Source organism: Amphiura filiformis, unplaced genomic scaffold, assembly GCF_039555335.1.
Source record: "Amphiura filiformis unplaced genomic scaffold, Afil_fr2py scaffold_32, whole genome shotgun sequence".
Taxonomy (NCBI): domain Eukaryota; kingdom Metazoa; phylum Echinodermata; class Ophiuroidea; order Amphilepidida; family Amphiuridae; genus Amphiura; species Amphiura filiformis.
The window spans coordinates 612,487-636,278 of NW_027305496.1; the positions used below are offsets into that span (position 1 = coordinate 612,487).

Here is a 23,792-nt window from a genome sequence, read left to right on the forward strand (position 1 = left end):
ATTAAAACGACTAGTTTGCGTCTGATGTCATGGCAAAGGCGCGATGTGATTGGTTACTGTCCTGCGCAGTACGGCATTTTTGGTCTGGTTGACAGGGCGTCATACGCAAACTATAGTCTTTTTTAATTTTGTCTTCAATTATACAACTTTCTTTTTCAAATTTTCACCGTTATGGCTATATAGCAAATTTACACACACGTACGCACCCCCCACAAAGTTTAAAACTAAAGCAATAAATTAAATTGAATAAAATCGAATAAAAATTGAAGTGCTCTTACCCTATCTGGCAACACAGTGGGTACTTTTCCGTTTACAAGACCATCTGGCGACACGTCTTCTGGTTTTGGTTTCTTTTCTTCTGGTTCTTTCTTTTTCTTTTCTGCCTCGCGTCTCTTCAATGTTTCAGGACTTGGATCTGGTACAAATACAAGGCAATTAAGTATGTCTCAGAGCTGCGGCGCCGAGATTTTGATTGATTTGCTATCGTTTTATCACTTGTGCAATATGTTATTAATCAGTCTATAATATCGAATTGATTAATTCGAATTAAACAATTCATTGATGTTAGCACTGGGTAGTAGCCATTACTGCCAGTAGACCGGATGTCTAGAAAGTTGACCTCAACGCTGTAGGTGGTCTTCCTGTACTTTTGAATGGGACAGCAGTAACCTTGGGCATGTTTTAGACCAAAATTTTGGATTTTTCAGATTTTTTCTAAGTTTGTGAGAGCATAACAAGACTATCCGTCGATGGATATTTATTTCCGTCGGTAGATATTTTTAAAATTAAAAAAGGCAGAGACCCCTGATGTATAATAAATTAGCTAGGTAAGTTTTGAGCAACCTTGACGAAAATTATCAAAAAAGTGCCTATTCAATTGTGTGGGTACGGTCCATCACCTGTCACTTGGTAGTCTTGTAACATGTCTAATGGCGCTGCCCATGGCCACTCGATGAATTGTTTAATTCGAATTAATCAATTCGAGATTATAGACTGTTAATTGTGAAATGATAAAGATTAGATTTGGCATAGTTTGTCGAGCTGCATGCACCCACTTACAGATTCTGCTTTTCCCAAAGCAGAGCAAAACATACGCTTTAATAAAAAATTATTTTCAATATAAATTATGTTGTAGTCTGACGAAGGCATACTGAATGGTCGGCACGTGTAACTGACAATCAAATAGTTGTGAGTCCAATACGACACATTTTGTATCATATTTGGTCAATAGCAATGTCTACTATAGCGAGCAGCTTAGCAGGTTGTTGCCAAAGAATTGCAGGACTAATACATCGCAGTCAGTTTCGATAACTGTAAAATCATTGCACGTCCTGCTCCGGGTTTGGAAATAACTGCATCAATATCTAATCACTTTATTAAATATTCCAATAAATAAATAAATAAATAAATAAATAAATAAATAAATAAATAAATAAATAAATAAATAAATAAATATAATAAATAAATAAATATATAAATATAAATAAAGAAAGAAAGAAAGCGCAAAGAAATAATGAAACAAAGAAACAGCCGAACCTACCGACAATAAATAAATAAATAAATAAATATAATAAAGAAAGAAAGAAAGAAAGCGCAAAGAAATAATGAAACAAAGAAAGAAAGAAAGAAAGAAAGAAAGCAAGCGCAAAGAAATAATGAAACAAAGAAACAGCCGAACCTACCGACAACCTTCATCTCGCATTTTTGTGTCTTCTTGCCCATTTCGCCATCAGTGACAAGTTCATATTTGCCGACATCTTTAAGTGAGACACTCATAAATTCGACTTCAAATGTGTCATCTACCCTATGGAATTTCATGTCTTTGCCTTCTTTAAGTTGTTTACCGTCCCTGAAAACGAAATGAAGCTCATTAAAAACAAGCACACCCAACACGAAAAGTGATTAGACCTTTAATTGAAGACCGAATTAAAAAATGCTGTGCTGCGCAGGTCAGCAACCAATCACATTTGCCCTGACGTCAGACGCAAACTGGTCTTTTTTAATTCGGTCTTCAATCATACTCAGTTTTCTATGCCGCCATTGTTCGTAAGTTCGCAAAAAAGAAATAAATATATAAAATAAAATGAAATAAAATAAAATAAAATAAAATAAAATAAAATAAAATAAAATAAAATAAAATAAAATAAAATAAAATTGAATTGAATTAAATTTAAAAAATCAAAAAAAAAAAAAAAAAAAAATCAAATTAAATAAAATTAAATAAAATTAAATAAAATTAAGAATCTGAAATATACAATTTGTTGTTCATTTTCACAAACGAGGTGTTAAATCAAAGGCGGCGTCTTCCTTAATAAAATGTATATTTCAAATTGTTTTTTATTGTACGATTTACGAACAAAGTCAAGTTTTAATATTTGGCCACTTTTTGGAAATGAGGGCCAAAAACATGCATTTTTAGGGTGTTTTTCGTATGCTGTGACAAACAAATCCAAAGACTTGCACCAAGACTAATTTTAGATTTTACATTCTAATGCATATAATAATATCTGTTATAATCGATTATCAAAACTGACATGAAAAACCAATTTTATGACCAAATTCATTGCCTATACTTCAAATTTTGAATGCTTAGACTTGTGTCAAGTCTTTGAATTTTGTGACTCTAATAATTGTTAGAAATCATGTAAAATTGCATGTTTTTGGCCAATTATGCTCAAATTGGAAAAATATTCAAATTTGACTTTTAGAACTAAAATTTATTGTTTCGTTTGGCAAAAGCAGGATAATATTTTTAAAATAAAAATAGCATTCTGGAATAGGTATTAGTGTATGAAATATGGAACAGATACATACTTGAACCACTTGAAATCTTTGATCTTCCCAGCCACTTTGCATTTCATGGCAGCTGGTTCACCTTCCTCGACTTTCTGAAATAAAACAAAATAAATAAACAAAAGTTTCATACAGGTTAAACAAATTATTATCTGCTGATAATCAAGTACGAGACACATGATAGCTATGATTCAAATCTATTTTAATCAAATTCCAAAAATTAATATATACATTTTAAAATTGAAATAAAAATTTAAAGTTTCCTTACCCTATCTGGCAAATCAAAGGGTACTTTGCCATCTACAAGACCATCTGATGACACGCGCTCAGTATCTATAAATTCGGCCTCCTGCATATGAAACCCTCCACCGACTTTGATAGGCCCTTCAGGACCAAACTCAAATTCCATGGGTGTCACAAAGTCCACCTGCATCGGCGCTACTTGATGACTCAGGGTAAAATTACGAGGCTTCTTGTAGTCTTTCACTGTTGTTAAAAGAAACATAACATTTTGAGGTTATTTTTTTTTGTACTTTAAATTTACTTAGACGCCACATTTAGTTTGGATCCGGTTCTCCGATAGGTAAGCTTGCATCTCGTAAACTTGACTTTCTTGATTACCAACTGCATTTTTGCTTTTCAGAAAAAAAAATTAAAGGGGTCATGGCCAGGCGTAAATGGGATATGCAGTAGAATCAGCAACCTCTTAACAGAAAAAACTTCACTTTGTTTCTTTTCTAGTTCAGGTTCAAACGATATGCTTGATTTTACTTAATCGCCCAAGTTGGACCACTTTTTGCTATGTTCGCACGTATAAGTTTGTACCGTGTAAAATGAACTTTCATGCTTATCGTCAAAGATTTCAGAACAAAATTAAAGCTTTTTTATGTTTTTCTTTCACTTTGAACATTAGTAAATAAATAATATTATATGTATTTCAAAATTATAAATTACAAATTTGTTTTAGGACTACTTTAAACAATTGGCCATATCATCGCTTGTAGACCATTAATTTTATTGAAACAAATCTTATGTAGTAGAAATTACCATGACGACAAAGTCAAACTCAATACAATCAATAATAAGTAACATATTTGCCTGATACTATTTTCCAAATTGTATAATATTTTTTGTTACAACATGTACTTAACTTTGTTACAACATGTACAACATGTACTTAACATGTACAACATGTGAACTGAATAACTCACAATACTCAGCATGGTTATATAACAGCTTGGTATAAACGTGGTCACCGCAGTGACTGATAATAAACCTCTAGGGAAACTCAAGGCTTGAAGTGAAAATGAAAACTTTGTTTAAGGACATTGCAACGTAATACACATACCTTCGAACTTAATAGCCATTGTTGATGACGCCTTGCCCTTGGTGTTTTCCGCCACCACTTTATAGTTGCCTTGATCTTTTTGGGTGATGTTGGCTACTTCCAGTACACAGATGTAAACTTTGGTTCCCTATATTAGAAATTATACACATTTTGCAAAGGAAAAAAATAATTATTCATTGAACACATAAATGTTTTGGCTATTCCATTTAAAATCCACACTACCTATGTGGAAAATTTTGTAAATATCTTCCACAGGGGGAGAATGAATTTCAAATGGAATGAACACATTAGGCAGCCCCATTTGAATTTCATACACCCTCTGAGAAAGATACAACCTGAATCTACTACAGAGGGAGGGTAAGTTTCAAATGGAGCTACTAGGTGTTCATTCCATTTGAAATGCATACTCCACCAGTGGAAGATATTTCCAAAATCTTCCACAGGGGTAACAGGGATTCTAAATGGAATAGCTCATTTGGCTTTTAACAACTGCAAGTAGCAGAAAATAATACAGGGTGAGTCGCTTTACAATCTCATTCTATGGGTAGAAAATATTTGAACTATTCAAAACCGGCCATTCCGGTTGAAATACATACACCCCCTGTAGAACACATGACCTTAATCTCCCACACAGGGCGTGCTGATTCATTCAGTAATCCAATGTGATATTCGCACGGCATGTGCGGAAGGAATAGGTCGTATCTTCTCTATTGGGTGTAAGGATTTCAACTTAAATAGGCTGATAACGGGAGGGATACAACGGCATAATCATTCAACATCACTGAGTTACAAAAATACAGTTATCACAAGACTTACAAACATGACCCGACATCCGAGAGCAATAAAATGAGAAATAAATACGTATAAATATATTTTGGGTCTATATGGTGAGGAATCTGGGTCACTAAGGGTCACACAACGTCGCCATTACTTACGTACATGTCATTTGTTTTGTTTTACTTTATTTTCAATGATGTTTTTCAAGACTTCATAGACGTCTTTAGATGGATGGATGTTCCATATTGGTGACAGATGCAGTAGATGACTCCGAAACCTGAGTACGTGCATCTCAAGAACGGCTTTTCACGATATTAGTAAAATTTGTGTGCAATCATGTCAGATGACTTTACCATCAAAATACCGTAAAAACTCGATAGTTAGCATAGTCCGGCGCTTTACCAACTGAGCAAATGGGGTTGCATTTGCAGGTTTACTATTCGTATATAACTATGTGTATCGATGATTTGCTCAAACCCCTTTACACTTTTTTTAGATGGGGCACTTCATGTTTGGATATGTTAAAAGCGCTCAATAGTAAGCACATATGCTAACTATCGAGTTTTTACGGTATGTGCAGTAAATAAGCAACATACAAATTAGTATCGTAAAATGATTTGACGCATATTGATGTCTCATTTGAACAATGTGACTTAATTGTTTCATAATTATATCTCTTTAAATGATAAAAAGAAAAACAATTGAAAATGATCCAATGTCCACCAACTTCATCCTATTTCTACAACTAAAAAAAGGAATAAAAAAAGGCCTTTTAAACAATTGCAATGTAGAGATAAAGAGGCGAAATCGAGAAGTGGGCATTATTTACCAATCTTATACTTTTATCAATTCCTGAGCTATGAACCATCCGGTGGCTTTCCACACCAAGTTGTTAAACTTTATTTATTTTAAATTGAGTTTTAATGACTATCTGTAAATTATTTCCCGTATAAAAGTAAACTCCTCAAAAAAGTGTGGAAAGGGTTCTCAAGCACCTATATCTCAGATTATTTGTGACATGTCCATATCGTGTTATATATCAATGGACAGCTAATTTATTCTCCTTTACAATGACACCACATTTGAAACAATCACCTGTGTCACTGCTGCGTACACGTCTTGTCAATGTAGTGGGGTCTCAAACAGAATGTGCCAAATTGACCATTATTCTGTGTAGCAAGCTCCAATCCCATATTTTCGCAATCTGGGACCTAATGCAATCCTCCATGATAACAATGAACAGCCCACAGAGTCAGGGTAATCAACGACTACCTACAGAATATGGGAGTAGGAAAAATGAAAGTGCCTCCAATCAGCCCGGATCTCAACCCGATTGAACACTTGTGGCCCGACTTGTGGGACCAGCTTGGTCGAGCATGTGCGTGCCAGAGTAGCCAATGCAACCACAATGAATGATCTGCGACGAATGATTAAAGAATGGAATACCATCCCACAGCAACGTGTGACTAGGCTTGTGAGCATATGAGGAGGTGCCAGGCTGTTGTGGTTGCGTATTGTTTTTCCACCCGCTATTGAGGTTAGTGACTAGTGTTGTTTGAGCACAGAATAATGTTGTTGTTTTTTGTCCCCCTCTGCATACCGTCTAGTCTGTTTTTTGTTTCCCCACATCAAGTTGGTATACCTTGCCCTCTTTCTTTTCAGTTGTTCGTATATTCAAGGTATCCTCTTGTATCATTTATTGATCCTTGATGTGTTTTGTGTCCTCGTCCGTTGGATTCACCATTACCCACTTTTCACAGAATAATGGTTAATTTGGCACATTCTGTTTGAGACCCCACTACATTCACAAGAAGTGTACTCAGCCGTGAAAAATGTGATTGCTTCAAATTTGGTGTCATTGTAAAGGGGAATAAAGTAGCTGTCCATTGATATGAAAAACGATATGAACATGTTATAAATAATTTGAAAGATGCTTGAAAAAAACTTTCCAAACTTTTGTTGAGGAGTTTATGAGTAATCATATACCAACATAATTAATTTTGACTTATCAATCTTAACCTTGTTTAAAACGGAATATTACTCCATTACCCACAATACATAGCTCATGAATCCAATACTAGCCCCAATACGGTTACGTAATTTGTTTCTCATAAGCAAATGTGTATCCTGGAGCAATGCTTCATGGGATACGTGTTATTCCTTACCTGCTTACTCTGACGTATCTTATAGGGTATTTTGTTGCGCAATTCCAAGTTGTTAAAATGCCATGTGATCTCGGGCTCAGGATCTGCTAGAACTTTGACCTCCATAACAAGTCGATGACCATCGTCCTCCTGCTTGATGTTGGGCTGCTCTATGAAGGTGGGTGCACCTTCAGTACTAGCTTGCCGAACTGTAATGGGATAGATAACATTATGATTGATTTACGTTACAAAGCCTTACAAAATGGTATATTTCACAAATTTTTCAAAGGGTCCTCCGGGTTGATATTAATTCGCCGTAGAAGTAGTCATGTAACAGGATTATATCATAACCATGGATCTACACTATTTTTGAATGTACTGAGTAGACTTTATGCTGTTCATTTGTATTGCAACATTAATTATCAGAGAACAGTGTAGTTCTTGATATAGCTGTCACCTCATGCAGTGACAGCTACAAACTCTAAGGTGGAATTAAAGTTGTGATGTGAAAACGCACACTTTGTTGAAGGCGGAGCTATCGCAATGTTACAAATAACATTATTTTCAAACAAAAACAATGAAATGCGTGTTTTCATAATGCTATTATGTATAAGTAGAAAGGAAAATTTACCATCAAAGTTCAGATTGATAATCGCCTTGTCATCGCCCGCCTTGTTCTTTGCATAACAGATGTACGTCCCGCTATCATCTGGCGTAACACGATCCATAATCAACGTCTGAGTAAACACTTTCTCTTTCTTGCTTTGCTTGATTCGCCAACGACCCTTATCCTTGATGATGTCAGTGTTGCGGTACCACGTCACTTCCGGATCCGGTTCAGCTGTAAGTTGACATTCGAAGGTGACACGGTGACCGTCATCGGCTTGCCGCATTGATGGTTTGTCGAGGAATTTGGGTGCACCTGGACCTTTCTTTGCTCTGGAATAAAAAGAAATTATAATAATTTTGATTTAAACTTTTGATCCAAACACAAGGAAATAATTCCTACCTCGGAATTTTCAGATGGTACTTCATCTTTCATCAGCGAGTGAGTGACTGTATCAGGTCGTGATTTTCTTGACCTTTGACCTGACAACAGACTCGTAGACTCCTGAAAGCTTGAACCGGCCCCCGTCTTTGTTGAGAGATGGTTGGTTGGCTTTGATGTGAACTGCTTCTTTGACTCCACGTTGGAACCACCTGCTGTCTCTGTCAAGTATGCGGACTTTATCCAAGTCCACAAAATGTCCCGGAGACTCGATGTGAATGTGGTTTGAGACCTCTGATGCTGTACTACTGGGTCTCCTGTGTTCATTGAAACGTGTTTTCAGAGAGCGTTCAGTTTCGCCAATATAGGCTTCTTTGCACTGTCCGGTACCGGTAACAGTTTTGCCCTGGCAAGGGATGTAATATACCGGACTTATAATGTCCTTCTTATCTGTCTTGTCCTTGGGTGACACGAGGATTTGTCTAAGTGTGCGGGTCGGTATGAAGAAAACGCTAACACCGTAGTTGCTAAAAGTCCTTCTAATGGCTTCAGAAGTGCCTGTGATATAGGGGAGAACTACGTGACCTTTATTTGGGCGTTTATCGCCCACGTAAAATCACGACCTGATACAGTCACTCACTCGCTGATGAAAGATGGAGTACCATCTGAAATTCCGAGGTAGGAATTATTTCCTTGTGTTTGTATCAAAAGTTTAAATCAAAATCATGATTTATACCAACACAGATGAACTTTCAAAAAAGAAATTATAATATTGATGATTGAAAGAAGATAATGAAAAACATTGCGACCAGAAGAACATGGCATTATAGTGATTTCACGTGGCTATTCCAGTTAAAATCCATACACCCCTTATGGAATTACTCATTTGGGTAACCCCATTTGAAATTAAAACTCCCCGTGAGGAAGATTAAGGTAATTTTTTAAAATCTTCCATAGGGGGTGTATGAATTTCAAATAAAATAGTTCATTTTACCCATTTCGTGTACATATCCTTAAAACTTTTAAATACATGCTTTTTTCAGCTTTGACAGCTAGTTGCCATGCCAATTGCCATGGGCATGAACGTTAGTCTTAAAAACACACTGGTCAACCTGTCATCATAGCCAGCTGGACTTGGGTCACCATATGCCCTCCGGCAATTCCAGCCCTGAGACTACTTTCAACCACTGTTTTTTATCAATGGCATTAGGTCATGCCACTGCCCCGCCCAGCTGACCTCCAGAGCACCGGGAATATGTTGACATACGAAAGGTCAAACACCAGCAGGTGTTGAGGTATATGAGATCAAATTATGAAATCCAATATCGGGAAATGAAACCAGTGGAACAAAATTTATTACCCTCGCTTTTCTCTAATCGAGGGTAACTTTGCTAAAATTCTTTAAGGATCCGTCGACGAAATGCGTTATTGAAGGGATTGACTTCTCCCATTCAAAGCTTCATGTGGGATTTATATTGCCACTGCATCAGGATTTATGAATATTTTTAATCCTATAAATATCTTAACATGTGCAGGAATAGGCCTAGCTTTAAACCACGATGTACGATCTTTGGACCTCATTTTGTTGGCATATTGGTTGTAACTGTTACACATGTCCTATTGGCTTTAATTGGAATCAGCCATATTTGTTTTGTTATATATCGCCTTAAAATCAGTGCCCTTGACAAAGAATAAGAATACAAAATTTGACCGAAATCGTATTTTAATTTTTATGGTTTAACATGCAAAATAACTCACGCTGGTGCTGGAGTTGGGGCTGGCTCTGACGTATCCATTGGTTCCTCGTCACCACCTGAGAATTGTAAAGTAAACACATCATCAGAGTTGATAAAGGAAATACATCATCATCATCATCATCATCATCATCATCATCATCATCATCATCATCATCATCATCATCATCATCATCATTAACGACATCATCATTATTAACATCATCATCATGATTATCGACATCATCATTATCATCATCATACATCATCATCGTCGGCATCATCATCATCATCATCATCATCATCATCATGATTAGCGACATCATCATCATCATCATCATAATCATGATTATCGACATCATCATCATTATCATCATCATCAGAATCGGTAATGAAAATACATTATCATCATCTTCAATAGAATCGGTAAAGAAATCACATTTCACACTTCACCAATATAATCATCATCGTTATCATCATCATCTTCATATCATCATCCAACATCATCATCATAATCATCATAATCATCATCATCATCATCATCATCATCATCATCATCATCATCATCATCATCATTTATATCTATAACTAAATGTATCTACAACATCTTTATCTCATTAAACGTTTATTATGGTATTATCAAATTTAATAACGTATATGAGTTATTAATAATAATTGCGTTTGAATATTAATGTTATTATCATTTTGGAACTATATACAAATTGAAATACTTACCCTCAAAGTTGAGTTCTATTGTAGACTTTGCCTCTCCGTGTTCGTTCTTAGCAACCACCTTATAATTGCCGCCATCTGTGGTGCTGACGTCAGTGATGTTAAGATCAACAGTATAGAAACCTTTACCCTCTGAAGCCTTGGTGATCATTTTATGCCTTGGTCCCGGTGACAGTTGTTTTTCACCTTTGAACCAGGTTAGCTCTGGCTTTGGGTCAGCTGCGAAATGAACATAACATTGATTACTGTCTGTCTAATTAACTTAGAGACCAGGTTTTATTTATTATTGTTCAGTACAGTCAACTCCATATTTTGAGGGGGTCCTTACATTAAAAAGTCAAAATTTGCCAAATAACATCCTATTACATCCCTATTACTATTATAGTTTTATTCCAGCATTTTGAGTATAGAATAACAAATTCAATATTTTGAAGGAAATCCTACATTAGATTTAACAAGTTTACTTCGATGACTGTTAAATATCAAAAATTATTTGATGTCAGAAGGACATTAATGCAATTTGATATGTCTGATGTGCTCTCATGTCCCACGTCAAAACGTTCATACCAGAGCCCTTAATGAATCAAATATATCTGTTATAATTATGGGAAGTTTTTTTTACAACGTATAACTGCGTATATCAATTTTTATGTATTCTTTGTTAAAACACTTTAAAAGATTTTTTTTTTACATTTTAATTAATTATTTAGAAAAAAATTTTATTTCAAAAATAGTTAGATAGATAATTGGTAATTTGGTTCGCTTTTTATTTAAAACAATTCAAAATACTTTGTATATATTATGGTCATCAATTCCATATTTTATGAGCAAAGTCAAACATAATATCCAAATGGAGTACGTTACCTGTGAGTTCACAGTGGAAAGTAAGCTTCCTGCCATCGTCAGATTGTTCAATACGAGGCTTCATTGTAAACGAAGGAGCCCCTCCACCACCTGAGATGTAATAATAATAATAATAATAATAATAATAATAATAATAATAATAATAATAATAATAATAATAATAATGATAACCATGGTACGACGTACGAAACCATATTCAAATAACAATATCTTCATGTTCTTTTTTATCAGTGGTGATCCAGGATTTTGAAAAACAACATTACTATCAGTATTGTATACGCGGTAACAGTAACATCATTTCATCTTGACTTGAGAAACTTTTAAACACATTACATATATAAATTCTTTTATATCCAATCTTATTTTCACCGTTTTCATATTAAAAACGGGTGACTAAACTAAAAAGCTCATCAGGTTCGTGTTCTCGCGAAACAATATTGACAGTAATGCTATTTTTCCAAAACCCGGATGTCTTTCGTTTAAAATACATGTATGTACATTGACATTCTAAAATTCACAATTTATACAAGGCTCAATTTCAAGACATAATGGGTACGTATCTATAACATGAATTCAGGCTGATAATAATACATGCTCTTGACACTATACGGGCGTAACAAGCTTCAGCAGTGACGTTTAAATAGGGACCATTGTTTTAACAGAGTTGTTTAATGCTCTGCGTGCTGGCCATATTGCCTTCCGCATAAAAAGTCCCAAGTTTTGAGATATTTTCGCAAAATATCAAGAGCTATCTCAAGAACCGCTTAACCAATACTAGGCTTGCTTGTATACTCATTTCAATGCATTTTTCAAAATTTACAGTTCTGAAATTTTTTTAATTTGTTTTTAAATGTGTCGTCTGAAGTCGACTCGACACCCGCGTGGAGATGGTTAATCAGACACTGACGGCATTTTATTTATGTATTTATTTATTTTGTTTATTTATTTATTTATTTATTTATTTATTTATTTATTTATTTATTTATTTATTTATTTATTTTATTTATTTTCAGTTAGTTATTATTAATTTATTATTAATGAAGGTATTTATTAATTTATGTATTCTTTGTTCATTTATTCTTTACAAGGCATTGTTTTAACAGAGTTTTTTAATCAGACACTGACGGCATTTTACATATGTATTTACTTATTTTATTTATTTTATTTATTTTCAGTTAGTTATTATTAATTTATTATTAATGAAGGTATTTATTAATTTATGTATTCTTTGTTCATTTATTCTTTACAAGGCATTGTTTTAACAGAGTTTTTTAATCAGACACTGACGGCATTTTACATATGTATTTACTTATTTTATTTATTTATTTATTTATTTATTTATTTATTTATTTATTTATTTATTTATTTATTTTATTTATTTTCAGTTAGTTATTATTAATTTATTATTAATGAAGGTATTTATTAATTTATGTATTCTTTGTTCATTTATTCTTTACAAGGCATTTTTTAATAAATGCACTGTGATATTAATTAAGTTTGGCATTACATCATTGATTATTATTTTTCGTCAATTAAATTAAATTAGTTACCTTAAGGTTAACACGTATTCTTCTAATGATGACTGTAAATATAGGCCTATGTGCATTTAATGTTACCTGACTGGTTATTATAATAAATTTATTTGAATATATGCTATTATGTTGAATATATGTTATGGTTATGGTGGGTAAAAAAACCGATTTGCGCATGCGCGCTTGCTCGCTAGTCTGAATAAATATTAAGCACAAAATAATAAAAATATCACCATGATATGTCAGCCCGTTGAATAACACAAATACCTTTACCAAATGCATTTTTCCGAATCATCAACATATGTTATGAAACCCTATATCTGGTAATGTCAACCATGTGCATATGTCGATAATGCCATCACACTCGTGCGCTCACTATCTACATCCGACATTTATTATGCGCCAACCCCGCGGCTAATTTAATCATCGATTTGCTGCTGCAAATTCAAAATGGCTTCCTACTGCAATGGAGCTGTCGTACGATTTGGAGCCATTTTTATCCTAATTTTTCACATCTTTATAATCGTTTGTGTTGCGGAAAAAAGGCTGAACAAAGGACAAAATAAAGCACCTAGTAATGGCGTGGATGTGGTGGTCGTTCCAGAAGAACAGCCGATTATACGCCCAGAAGATAAACCGTTTTGCACCTTCTTTAACAACAGAGCCCCGGATTACCAACCAAATCTGAAAAACTGTACATGGTTTCAAGGTAATTGCTGCTGTAGACAGATTGAAATAGCAGCTACATTTGGTGCAATGCAACCTCTTATAGGCGCTTCGGAGCAATGCCAGAGATACACCAATTATTTAATGTGTTATATTTGTGATCCAGCACAATCTACGTTTTATATCTGGCAAAAACTAACCGTATGCAGAGAGTTTTGTGATAAATTCTTAGAGGCTTGCAAAGACGCTACATTAAAGGGTTCTAAAATTGGAAAATATCCAAACGGAACTGAATTTTGTCTGAGCAGACGATATCAGGTCAAAGATAGGAATAGTAGCGAATGTTTTTATTTCGATGAACAAATGGATCCGAATCAGAATAACGGAAGAACACTACGCATGAACATTGGGACGATATTAATTACATTGATCACTGCATATGCTGGAAAATCAATAGTGCTAACGCTTTTGGATAATGGGATTTTAAATTAAACTCCACTTCAATGCTGAATTTATTTTATAAACAACTGAATTTGTTAACTGCAATAATGATGATGATATGAGGAAGAAGCAGAATGTGTTTCAGTATGCAAGAGAGAGAATACATTTGTATATCTGTAATTTGATATGACGGCGGGTACCCTACTACACACACGCAAACACGTACCGGTACATTAAGCGCTGTCTTTTATTATGAAGCCATTTGCGGATGCTATTTCTGTGCATATTTCTCTGATATCTAATAATGTCAGTTATTGCATTGCCTGTTCAATGCTACGGTACTTTTTAATATACTGAGGCATTATTTATTGTAAATTTTTAAAATTGGTTTACTCTAAATTTTCGCCTGTAAAATTTTAAAATTGCTTAACTCTAAATTCGCCTGTAATTTTTTTTTACATTGGTTTACTCTAAATTGTCGGCGATATAGTTAAATATTGTAGTTGCCGTACGTCGATATGTTAATTTGCTTGTAGCATGGCCTTGTTATGCACGATAATTAATTTGAACCATACACAGTTATTCCTTTAATTCACAAGCCAATGTGATAATTTTATATTCATTCATGTGGTACCAATGTAGTGCTAATAATTAATTTGAACCCTGCACACCTATTCCTTTAATTCACAAGCTACTGTGATAATTTTATATATAAGGCACGTGGTACCAGTGCAATGCTAATATTGCATTAATAATTTGTTCATTGGACATGCTCTGCGTAATGACCCTGTATTTTACAATATCCGTAATATTAACATATAATTATTTTATATTTCCACTGACACCAACTCAAGGGGAACAAATGTATATTGACTGGAAAAATACAAATGTGTGTCTAAACACATATCCTATGTGCCAAAGAATGTTAAAAAAGCAATGTTTTAAATGATTGTAATAGAATTATTATAAACAGTCAATGCATTATGTGGGCCAATGCATTTGTGAGCAAATATATTTGGTGACAGTTTTACCAAAAAAGTGTGTTGGGTAACAAATCGTCCTATACTTAAGAAAGACTTATATGCCTATATCAATATTGAATGTAGTGAAAGTTGTATTTTTTGCTTCATTAAACTGATGTATAAATTCCTTACGAACATTATTTTTGAAGACCATAGAAAATATTATCCGTCTACAATATGGTATATTATATGAGTATATCCGTCTGACGTATGACATATCCATTTATCTTACAAATTATCCGTCTTAAGCATAAAATAATCGCCACATATCAAATAGTACCGTCCGTTTAAGACATATAGAGAGCACGTATACTTTATTGTCATTTAGTACTGAAACTAGCCTGGAGTCGATACAAAATTCTTCAAAGTATGCATAATAATTTCAAACATAATTCGACAAAGAATAATGCAACAAAGTACATAATTTTGAATAACTGCTTTAAATTGAATATTTCTATTCAGTTTTGGCCACATAGAATTAAAAATCCGTTTCACGTCCCCATGTATTTGGAAAAGTGAGGAGGGAGGGATTTTTTTTTGCAATTATGATGACACAGTAGTGTTCACGTAAAATTGACATTGTTAGCAGTCTTCAGCATCTCCGATCATGCCGATGAAAACAATGAGGCCCTGTTAAAGAGTGCCACAAAAACACTAAGTAATTCATGCTGAATAGACTTCGTCTATCATCATTAACATTTTAATAAAGTATTTAAATAAACAACTTAAATTTAAACTGGAAATTGAAAAAAAAAAAATATGAATTGATCCCAGAAAGTGAGGAGGGAGGCGGATGTGAAACGAATTAATTTTTCATATGACCTCATATCATGATAAACATAAACGAAACTAATTTCTCCATGCATTGTATGAATAAAAATCAAACAAAAACAAATGAAAAATAGAAATAAGTATTTGAAAATAAAAACTTCAATCAAAATGTAAGTACCAAAAAGTACCTACAATTACTGACTTCGTTGTATTATCCGTAAAATCATTTTGACGAACAAAAGATAAATGAACAAATTAAAATAAAGGCCATAAGTGTTTACTAAAAGAAGTGTATAAAGTACACTTAAAGAACTAGCACATTTGTATATATGGACCCGTGCTTCGCCGTTTAAAATAAATATATGCCCCTAATGTGTGTGTTTGCACTAAAATTGTAAATATTGTGTTAATGTATATAATAATGTAAATATTGAATGTATATAGCTGATATCTCTAAAATAGTGCAATGTATTAATTAATAGTGCAGCTTATGAATTAATTATCTCTAGTGGACAAAGATAAAATGATCAAATCGTTTTGTTGTTATGCCAAAGAATTTAATTATACTGTAATAATGTTTTATTAAGTTAAGTTATACGTTTTTCGTCGTATACTATAAATATGGTTATGTCTGTTAAACACCCCCAACAAACCATTATACAGTCATGATATAATCAATTAATGATACATAATTTGAATGAAATAAATGTCTGAAATGAATGGTTTCACTTTAGAATTTTTCACTCGTATATATTTGCATAATTATCCATATTAGCGCATAATATGAGTGCCAAAAATCGCGCAGCTATGTATATTATTAGAAACCCTATGTTGAAAGAATACAAAGCAAAAATGTGCTTAGCAATTACAACTTATTTATAAAAGCATTTTGCTATCACTTTGTATTAAACAAAATACTAAAAATGTTTATAATATAAGCACAATCGGCATTGTAACTTCCGGTTTTAGAGCAGTTTTGGGACACTTTGACCTCTGACATATCGGGGAAATTGCTGTAATTATTATTCATTAATTTACTATTTTAATAATGTTATCATTAATAATATTTTACATAATTAATTTACAAAATAATCGTGCTTTTTAAACAATTTTTATTCTAGTAAAACATTTTAAATATATTTTGTACGCACAAAAATACAATTTCCCGATAGGTCAGAGGGCAAAGTGTCCCAAAACTGCAAAAACTGTTCACAATGCATTGCACATTTCAATGCCGATTTGGCTTATTGATTGTTTAGCAATTGAACTTTGATGTTTAAGGCGTAATTATGTCAAGATGTTGTATGATTAAATTATAACATGAAAGTTGTCATATTGATGGTCGTCATTTTGGAACACCCTAAAATAAGTTTTTGGTTTGTATTTTGATTAAATTGTGTTTTCTATTGGGCTATTCCATTAAATATCCACACTTTCCATGTGGAAGATTTAGGAAATATCTTCTACAGGGGGAGTATGTTTTTCAAATGTAATTGGTCAGGCTTAATCATTTTGAAACCCATACTCCCCTGGGTTTACCTATATCTGTTTTTATTAATTTGATTGGCTTTATGATAATTTAGTCAATAAAAGTTGATACTTACGTGCAAAATTTAGCTTGATTGTATTGGTAGCCGAGCCGAGCTTATTCTTAGCAATGATCTTGTACTCGCCACCATCATCTTCACTGACGTCAGTAATCTCAAGTGCCAGAAAGAAGAACTCTCCATCTCTTCGTTGCTTGATTTTAAGCCGGCCGCCATCTTTCAGTACCTTATCTCCAATGTACCACTTGATTTCCGGTTCCGGGTCAGCGCAGAGTTCGGTTTCGATGTTGAGCTTACCGCCGTCATCTGATTGCTTCATTTTGGGTTTCATGGTAAAATTCGGTGCAATTCCATCCACACCACTGATGTTGATATAGAAGAAAATACAAGATATAGAAATGCTATAGATGAAACTTGCAAAATCGGCGAGCAACTCGTCAGTGTATGTGCAATATTTTGAATAACCTAATAGAATAATCACGTATTCGATTTGAAAACCACACAACCCTTAAAATGAAAAAAAAAAAGACGTGGAAGATTTTGAAACTGAAAGCAAAATGTTCTAAAAGGGGGGGGGGGGGCAAATTGTGTGAAATCCAATTTTCTATAGTTTGCTGATAGGTTTAATATGAATTGTGCACACATGTCCACCTTGGGTGGCCATATCAACTCACCCAATGTATAAATGCCTGTAAATAAGTTTAATAGCCAAGTCGAAGGTTAGATTCTCAAAACTGTTAAATGCCAATAAATTGTATATTTCTAGAACGTAGTTTAATACAATTTAAAGGAATATACAATTTAAAGTTTCAACGTATTTCTGCAGATAATATAAAACACCCTGATTTGTATATAATGTTTGCCACTTCATTTGTGCTTATTGGTTATGACTTCATAAAATCACTGATAACACTTAAACACGTGTTTATTTCTGTACTTTATACGTTAAAGTATATGAGGTGTTGCTTAAGATTAACACTACAACGTGTTTAAGGGTATTTTATTGACACTCAAATTAGTTTATATCAACAATATAAACATGTTGGTATGTTGATGTGTGAGTTACCCGTAAAATGGGGTAACTTTGGGCACTTTTCAGAGTTTTTAAACCACTGCTTCCAAACAAAACCAATTATATTTCTAATTAATTCTTTTTTTTATGACATTAGGGTTCCCTTCTACACCTTAAAGTTGAAAAAGATTTTAAAATAATTTTATATTGTGCCCTAGGGGTTAAAAATAGCCTGACCAAAGTTACCCCGCATTTGGGCCAACTTTGGTCAGTGTATTACATAATCCATGAAGAAAAAAAAAAGATCTTCGCTGTATATGGGCAATTTATTGTTTTTTTGTGACATTTGACCCTTGTAAAATTAATCAAGCACACATCCTTGCTCACAAATATCTATTTTTATTTTTACTGAAAAAAATGTTTAAAAAATGCTCATTTTTGGTCAAAAATCCTGAGTTTTTCGTAAATTTCGAGGAAATTGAACATGAGCGACTATAATTTCTTCCAAATATTTCTTAACAAATTGATACCAAATATGACTAAAACAATATTGCTGTACGAAAATATGACCACTTAAAAAATATTTTTTGACCGACCAAAGTTACCCCATTTTACGGTACGTCTTATGCCGATAATCTTATACAGTGATGGCCCATGAATATTCAATGATTTCATCAATACGGCATATTATTATAGTTATTAACATGTATCTTACCCAGTTTTGGTTTCCTCTTCCTCATCTGCATCTAATAAAACAAAAGAAAACAATTAAAAAAATGTTAAAGAGTCGATGCCATAAGAGCAGAAAACAAAGCAAAGCTAATACTTGAATATGAGGGTATACTAGGACCCATGTTTTTAAAACGTTATAAACAGGTTTTTGATTTTGGTCTAAACGTTTTAATAACATTTAATTGAAAAAATTGCGAACACATTTTTAAAGTGTTTTATATGAAAAAAAAATTAAAAATATTGTCAAAATGTTAATGTAAGATATTTTTTGGCAAACATTTTTTGGCAAAATATTTTTGGTAACATTTTGGTAAATTGTTTTGCAGCAAGTTTTCTATATATTTTTAAATGTTATTAAAACGTTTATACCCTTTATATAAATAACTCGACATTTAAACGTTTATGTAAAACGTTTTGTGTTTGATGGGTTACCTATTTAACTGAAAACGAATAAGTCTGACCAAAACGAAATCATAAATATATAATAATTATCAATTGAAGATTATGCAGTATTTCCTAATTAACTAATCTATGTCCTCTTTCACGCATCGTGTCTTTGCAATACTGTATTTCTGTTTGAGACAAGTCTTAACAGCGTAATAAAACAGAATACATAAAGCAATAGAAAAGCAACAAGAATGCATGTTACGTTTGTCTTGGCTATAAAAGCAATCTGACATGTCTGAGGCGTCCTGTCTTGAGCTAATGACAGAACTATAGCATGCTGGAGAACCTGTAATCTTCTTTTGAACATTATAGTATAACTATGCATGTTTGTGTTTGAATGTTTAGACAAAGTGCGTAACTATTACTTTTCATTGTTTTTTATATTGTTAAGATAATTGCAAGACAACGGACTATATTCTAGTTTAAATGCATGCACCCACAAGTCACAACCTTAATACTCTGCATGCTAGCCATAGGTTTCAACATAAAAAGTCCAAGTTTTGAGATATTTTCTCAAAATATCACAAGCTGTCTTAAGAACAATTGAACCAATACTAGGCTTGTTTGTACTCATTTTAATGCATTTTTCATGCTGATTCCAAATATTGTCATGAAAATTTACATTTCTGAAATTTTTGAATTTTTAAATTTTTTTTGAAACTTGTCGTCTGCAGTCGACACCCGCGTGAAGAGAGTTAATCTCCAAAACATCGAAAATGATTTAGATTTCAATTGGAGCCACTCATTCAGGTACCTCCATTTGAAATTTATATACACCTTGTGTGGGAGATTAAGGTCTGTCTTTCACAGGGGGTGTTTGGATTTCAACTGGAAGAGCCCCATTGTTTAATATAACTGTCACCAAATAATGAACCAAAATGACACTAGTACCCAACGATATAACTACTAGTATGCAAACCATGCAAACACTTCGTCAGCAAATGCATGACCTACATGCAATAATCATCACCGTCGCGTGCGAATATCGTAACTAATGCTCAGTGAATTATCCATATCGTATTATAAGGCCTATTATTATGGATTCTTAAGGAAAAAGTAGGCTATAATTATGTTGATTTGTAATGTTTTCTTTTAATGTTTATATAATATCTAATCTCAAGACATAATTGCCGATCCCATGCTGCAAAAAGTGTTTTTAAACACTGTAACACTTTTATAATCGATGTGTGTAATCTTTGTTAAGCCTTTTAGTGATGAAGCATGTTTAGGAATTTGATGTCATTTTGTTTGGGAACTAAACACACAATGTCACCCGAGTTTGACATTCGGATTTCGGTTTCAAACACGTTTACAAATCTATTAAAAATGTGTTTCATATCTAAACACAGTTTTTTCAGTTATTATGATAAAGATATCCGTGTCACCAATAGATGAACCAAAATGACAACAACACCTAACGATTAACGTTGGCTCGACACCAAAGACATCGTCAGCGATTTGAAGTATTATTGTACTATATTTAATGTTCTGCAAGGTTATCCTGCCATGCCATATTGTAAAAGTGTAAATATTCTATCAAGTTTGTAGCTTCATCAGCTGTAATGTGTGTATTTAACAGAAATAAAGATGTAGCTTTTCTATTGAAACTTGTGTGCGGAATTTCAATTTATTTCTTCTTATATGGGAAAAAAACTATTGTTTTTCTTTAGGGGGTGCTGAAATATTTTCCTTTGAGTATGCTATAATGCAATAACTATGAAAAGATTTTGGGTTACTATCTCCCTACTTTCAGAAGGTATAGTGACGTGTTTTTTTTGTTATACATACATTTAGTTCGATAGTAATTTATATAAAATACACAAGCCTGGTTAGCCATATCGTAAAAAAAGCTGCTGGTCATAACGTTAAAAGGAAGAACAAATAGAAAGAAATTGAAAGAAGCAAAGAAGGCCAACGTCCACTATAGCAATTTTGGTCTTAGCCTTTAAGATTTTAAGGAAAAAAAGAAACTGAAAACTCTTATCCCGTGCCCCCCCCCCCCAGCAAAACAAACAAACGTTTTCGACATTATTTGCAAAAACTTACTGCAAAATAATTTGAAAAAAAAGTTTACACAAATATTTTACAATAACGTTTTAAAAATGTTGTTACAGTGTGTTTTTTACAACCAAAACCAAAGACATTGCCCGTTAAAATCGTTTTAAAAACGTTGTGTCCTTGCTGGCGCGATGTGTTTCCTATGTTTCACTTCTGCGATTTTTCACGCACCACTCATCTGCTCATGCAAGATAATTCTAACTTCTTCTGGATGTGCGTTGTTTCATGGTTGTTTATTATGAACTAATACTGACGTCATATTGTGGATCATTCCACTAACTGAGGAGACTGTTAGCATATTAGTAACTACTAAAAGATGTGCATATAGACCTATATACCCATTTGCATGTGACAGAAGTAGGGCCTATGACACATTATATTTATATTTTTCTAACATGCCTATTGGATCTGTCAAAGCACGTTGCATCTTGGCCAGGCATCTGGGACTCGTATTATTTCGCCATATTTTAAATGTCATTATCGATTCGATTCATTCACTCCGCTGACTGACGCGACCGTAACAACTGATATACTTGTATGAGAGCCAAAAAATTAAATGTTGACCAACATACCAAAGTCTAGTCATGAAAGTAGGCCGTACTTGACATACACACATGTTTTGTAAATTGACCGTTGCATGCATGACATAAGCTTTATTGAAATTGCCTAAGCCTAATACGCAATCCCGGTACGCAATGGAATAATTGCAAATGTGTTGCTATATCAAGAGATACAGTATATAATCCTCACTTTTCCTACACATTGTTACATGATGTTATTGCTTGTTACATGACACATTTTAACAGCTGTAGTACGATAAAGGAAGGTGTTTGTAGAGTTATAAAATGGTTTCATTAAGGGGGTACTACACCCCTGGCCAATTTTGTGCCTATTTTTGCATTTTTCTCAGAAATTATAGCGCATTGGTGACACGTAAGATATGTATATTATAGGGGCAAGGACTACAACTACTGCACTGAAAATTCAGCAACTCAAGGCTAGTAGTTATTGATTTATTGATCAAATAGTGGTTTCCCCTCATATTCCACAACTGTTGTCTGTGCTGAAATAAAATTTCCAGTGCAGTAGTTATAGTCCTTGCTCCTATAATATACATATTTTACTTGTCATCAATGCGATATAAATTTTGAGAAACATGCAAAAATGGGCACACAATTGGCCAGGGGTGTAGTACCCCCTTAACCCCACACTGCTAGAGGGTAGGCCTATTTACCATTTATATTTTGCTTGTTTTCTTTGGTTGTCCGTAGGGCCTATGTACACACGCTTGGGTCGATGGAAAATGCATGGTCCAGACTTATGCAAAATGCACAAGCCAGGTTAGCTAATGCCTATATTGGCCATATCGTCAAAAGGAAGAAAAAATACAAAGAAATTGAAAGAACCTCCCCCAAGCAAACACAATACATTTTCGACATTATTCGCACTGAAAAGGTTAGAAAAGGTTGCCAGAAAAAGTTGAAATGTCGGGTTATATAAAGGGTATAAAACTTTTCAAAAGATTCAAAAACAATTTTTGAAAACTTATTGCAAAATATTCTAACAAAATGTTATTGAAGTGTTGACAAAATAATTTTAGAAATGCTGCTACAGTGTGTTTTATACAAAACGAACAAAATACAAAATATAGTAATGTAACCCGTCATTTGATGTTATTAAAGCGTTGAGTTTACCAAAACCAAACCCCAAAATATAACCCGCGCTTGCTGGCGTGATGTGTTTAATTTAGTATCACATCTGCGATTTTTCACGCACCACTCCTGAAAGATAATTCTAACTTGCTCTTTAGGATGTCAAATGAACTAATATTGACGTCATAATTCGGATCATTCCACTATGGCGACTGTCAGTAACCACGAAAAAATGTGCATGTAGACCTATATACCCATTTGCATGTGACAGAAGTAGGGCCTATGACATATTATATTTATATATTCCTGTTGGACTCGTCAAAGCACGTTGAATCTTGGCCGTGCATCTGGGACTCATATTATGTCACCATGTTTTTAAAATGTCATTATCGATTCGGTTCATTCACTCCGCTGACTGACGCGACAGTAGAGAGCTTGCGAAATGACGTTACGTTAACTTTAACTTTAACTTCTAGAGGATTATAGAGGATTATGTATTCAAACCCATCTTGGTTTTGAATACATAATCCTCT

The 23,792-nt window shown here is 33.6% G+C and overlaps 1 protein-coding gene across 11 annotated transcripts in view; it reads right to left on the reverse strand.

The window, feature by feature from the left end:
• The window catches only part of LOC140143917 (twitchin-like), a 210,110-nt gene that overhangs the window by 149,177 nt on the left and 37,141 nt on the right, over positions 1-23,792 (reverse strand). For all 11 annotated transcript variants that reach the window (XM_072165753.1, XM_072165755.1, XM_072165754.1 and 8 more), the window contains exons 4-15: positions 19,086-19,116; positions 17,416-17,720; positions 11,380-11,469; positions 10,519-10,734; positions 9,809-9,863; positions 7,694-8,001; positions 7,084-7,271; positions 4,142-4,268; positions 3,062-3,279; positions 2,815-2,888; positions 1,683-1,849; positions 279-415 (exon numbers count right to left, since the gene is read on the reverse strand). In XM_072165753.1, the coding sequence (XP_072021854.1) occupies positions 279-415; positions 1,683-1,849; positions 2,815-2,888; positions 3,062-3,279; positions 4,142-4,268; positions 7,084-7,271; positions 7,694-8,001; positions 9,809-9,863; positions 10,519-10,734; positions 11,380-11,469; positions 17,416-17,720; positions 19,086-19,116 (1,916 nt within the window). The remainder of the gene's footprint in view (positions 1-278; positions 416-1,682; positions 1,850-2,814; positions 2,889-3,061; positions 3,280-4,141; positions 4,269-7,083; positions 7,272-7,693; positions 8,002-9,808; positions 9,864-10,518; positions 10,735-11,379; positions 11,470-17,415; positions 17,721-19,085; positions 19,117-23,792) is intronic.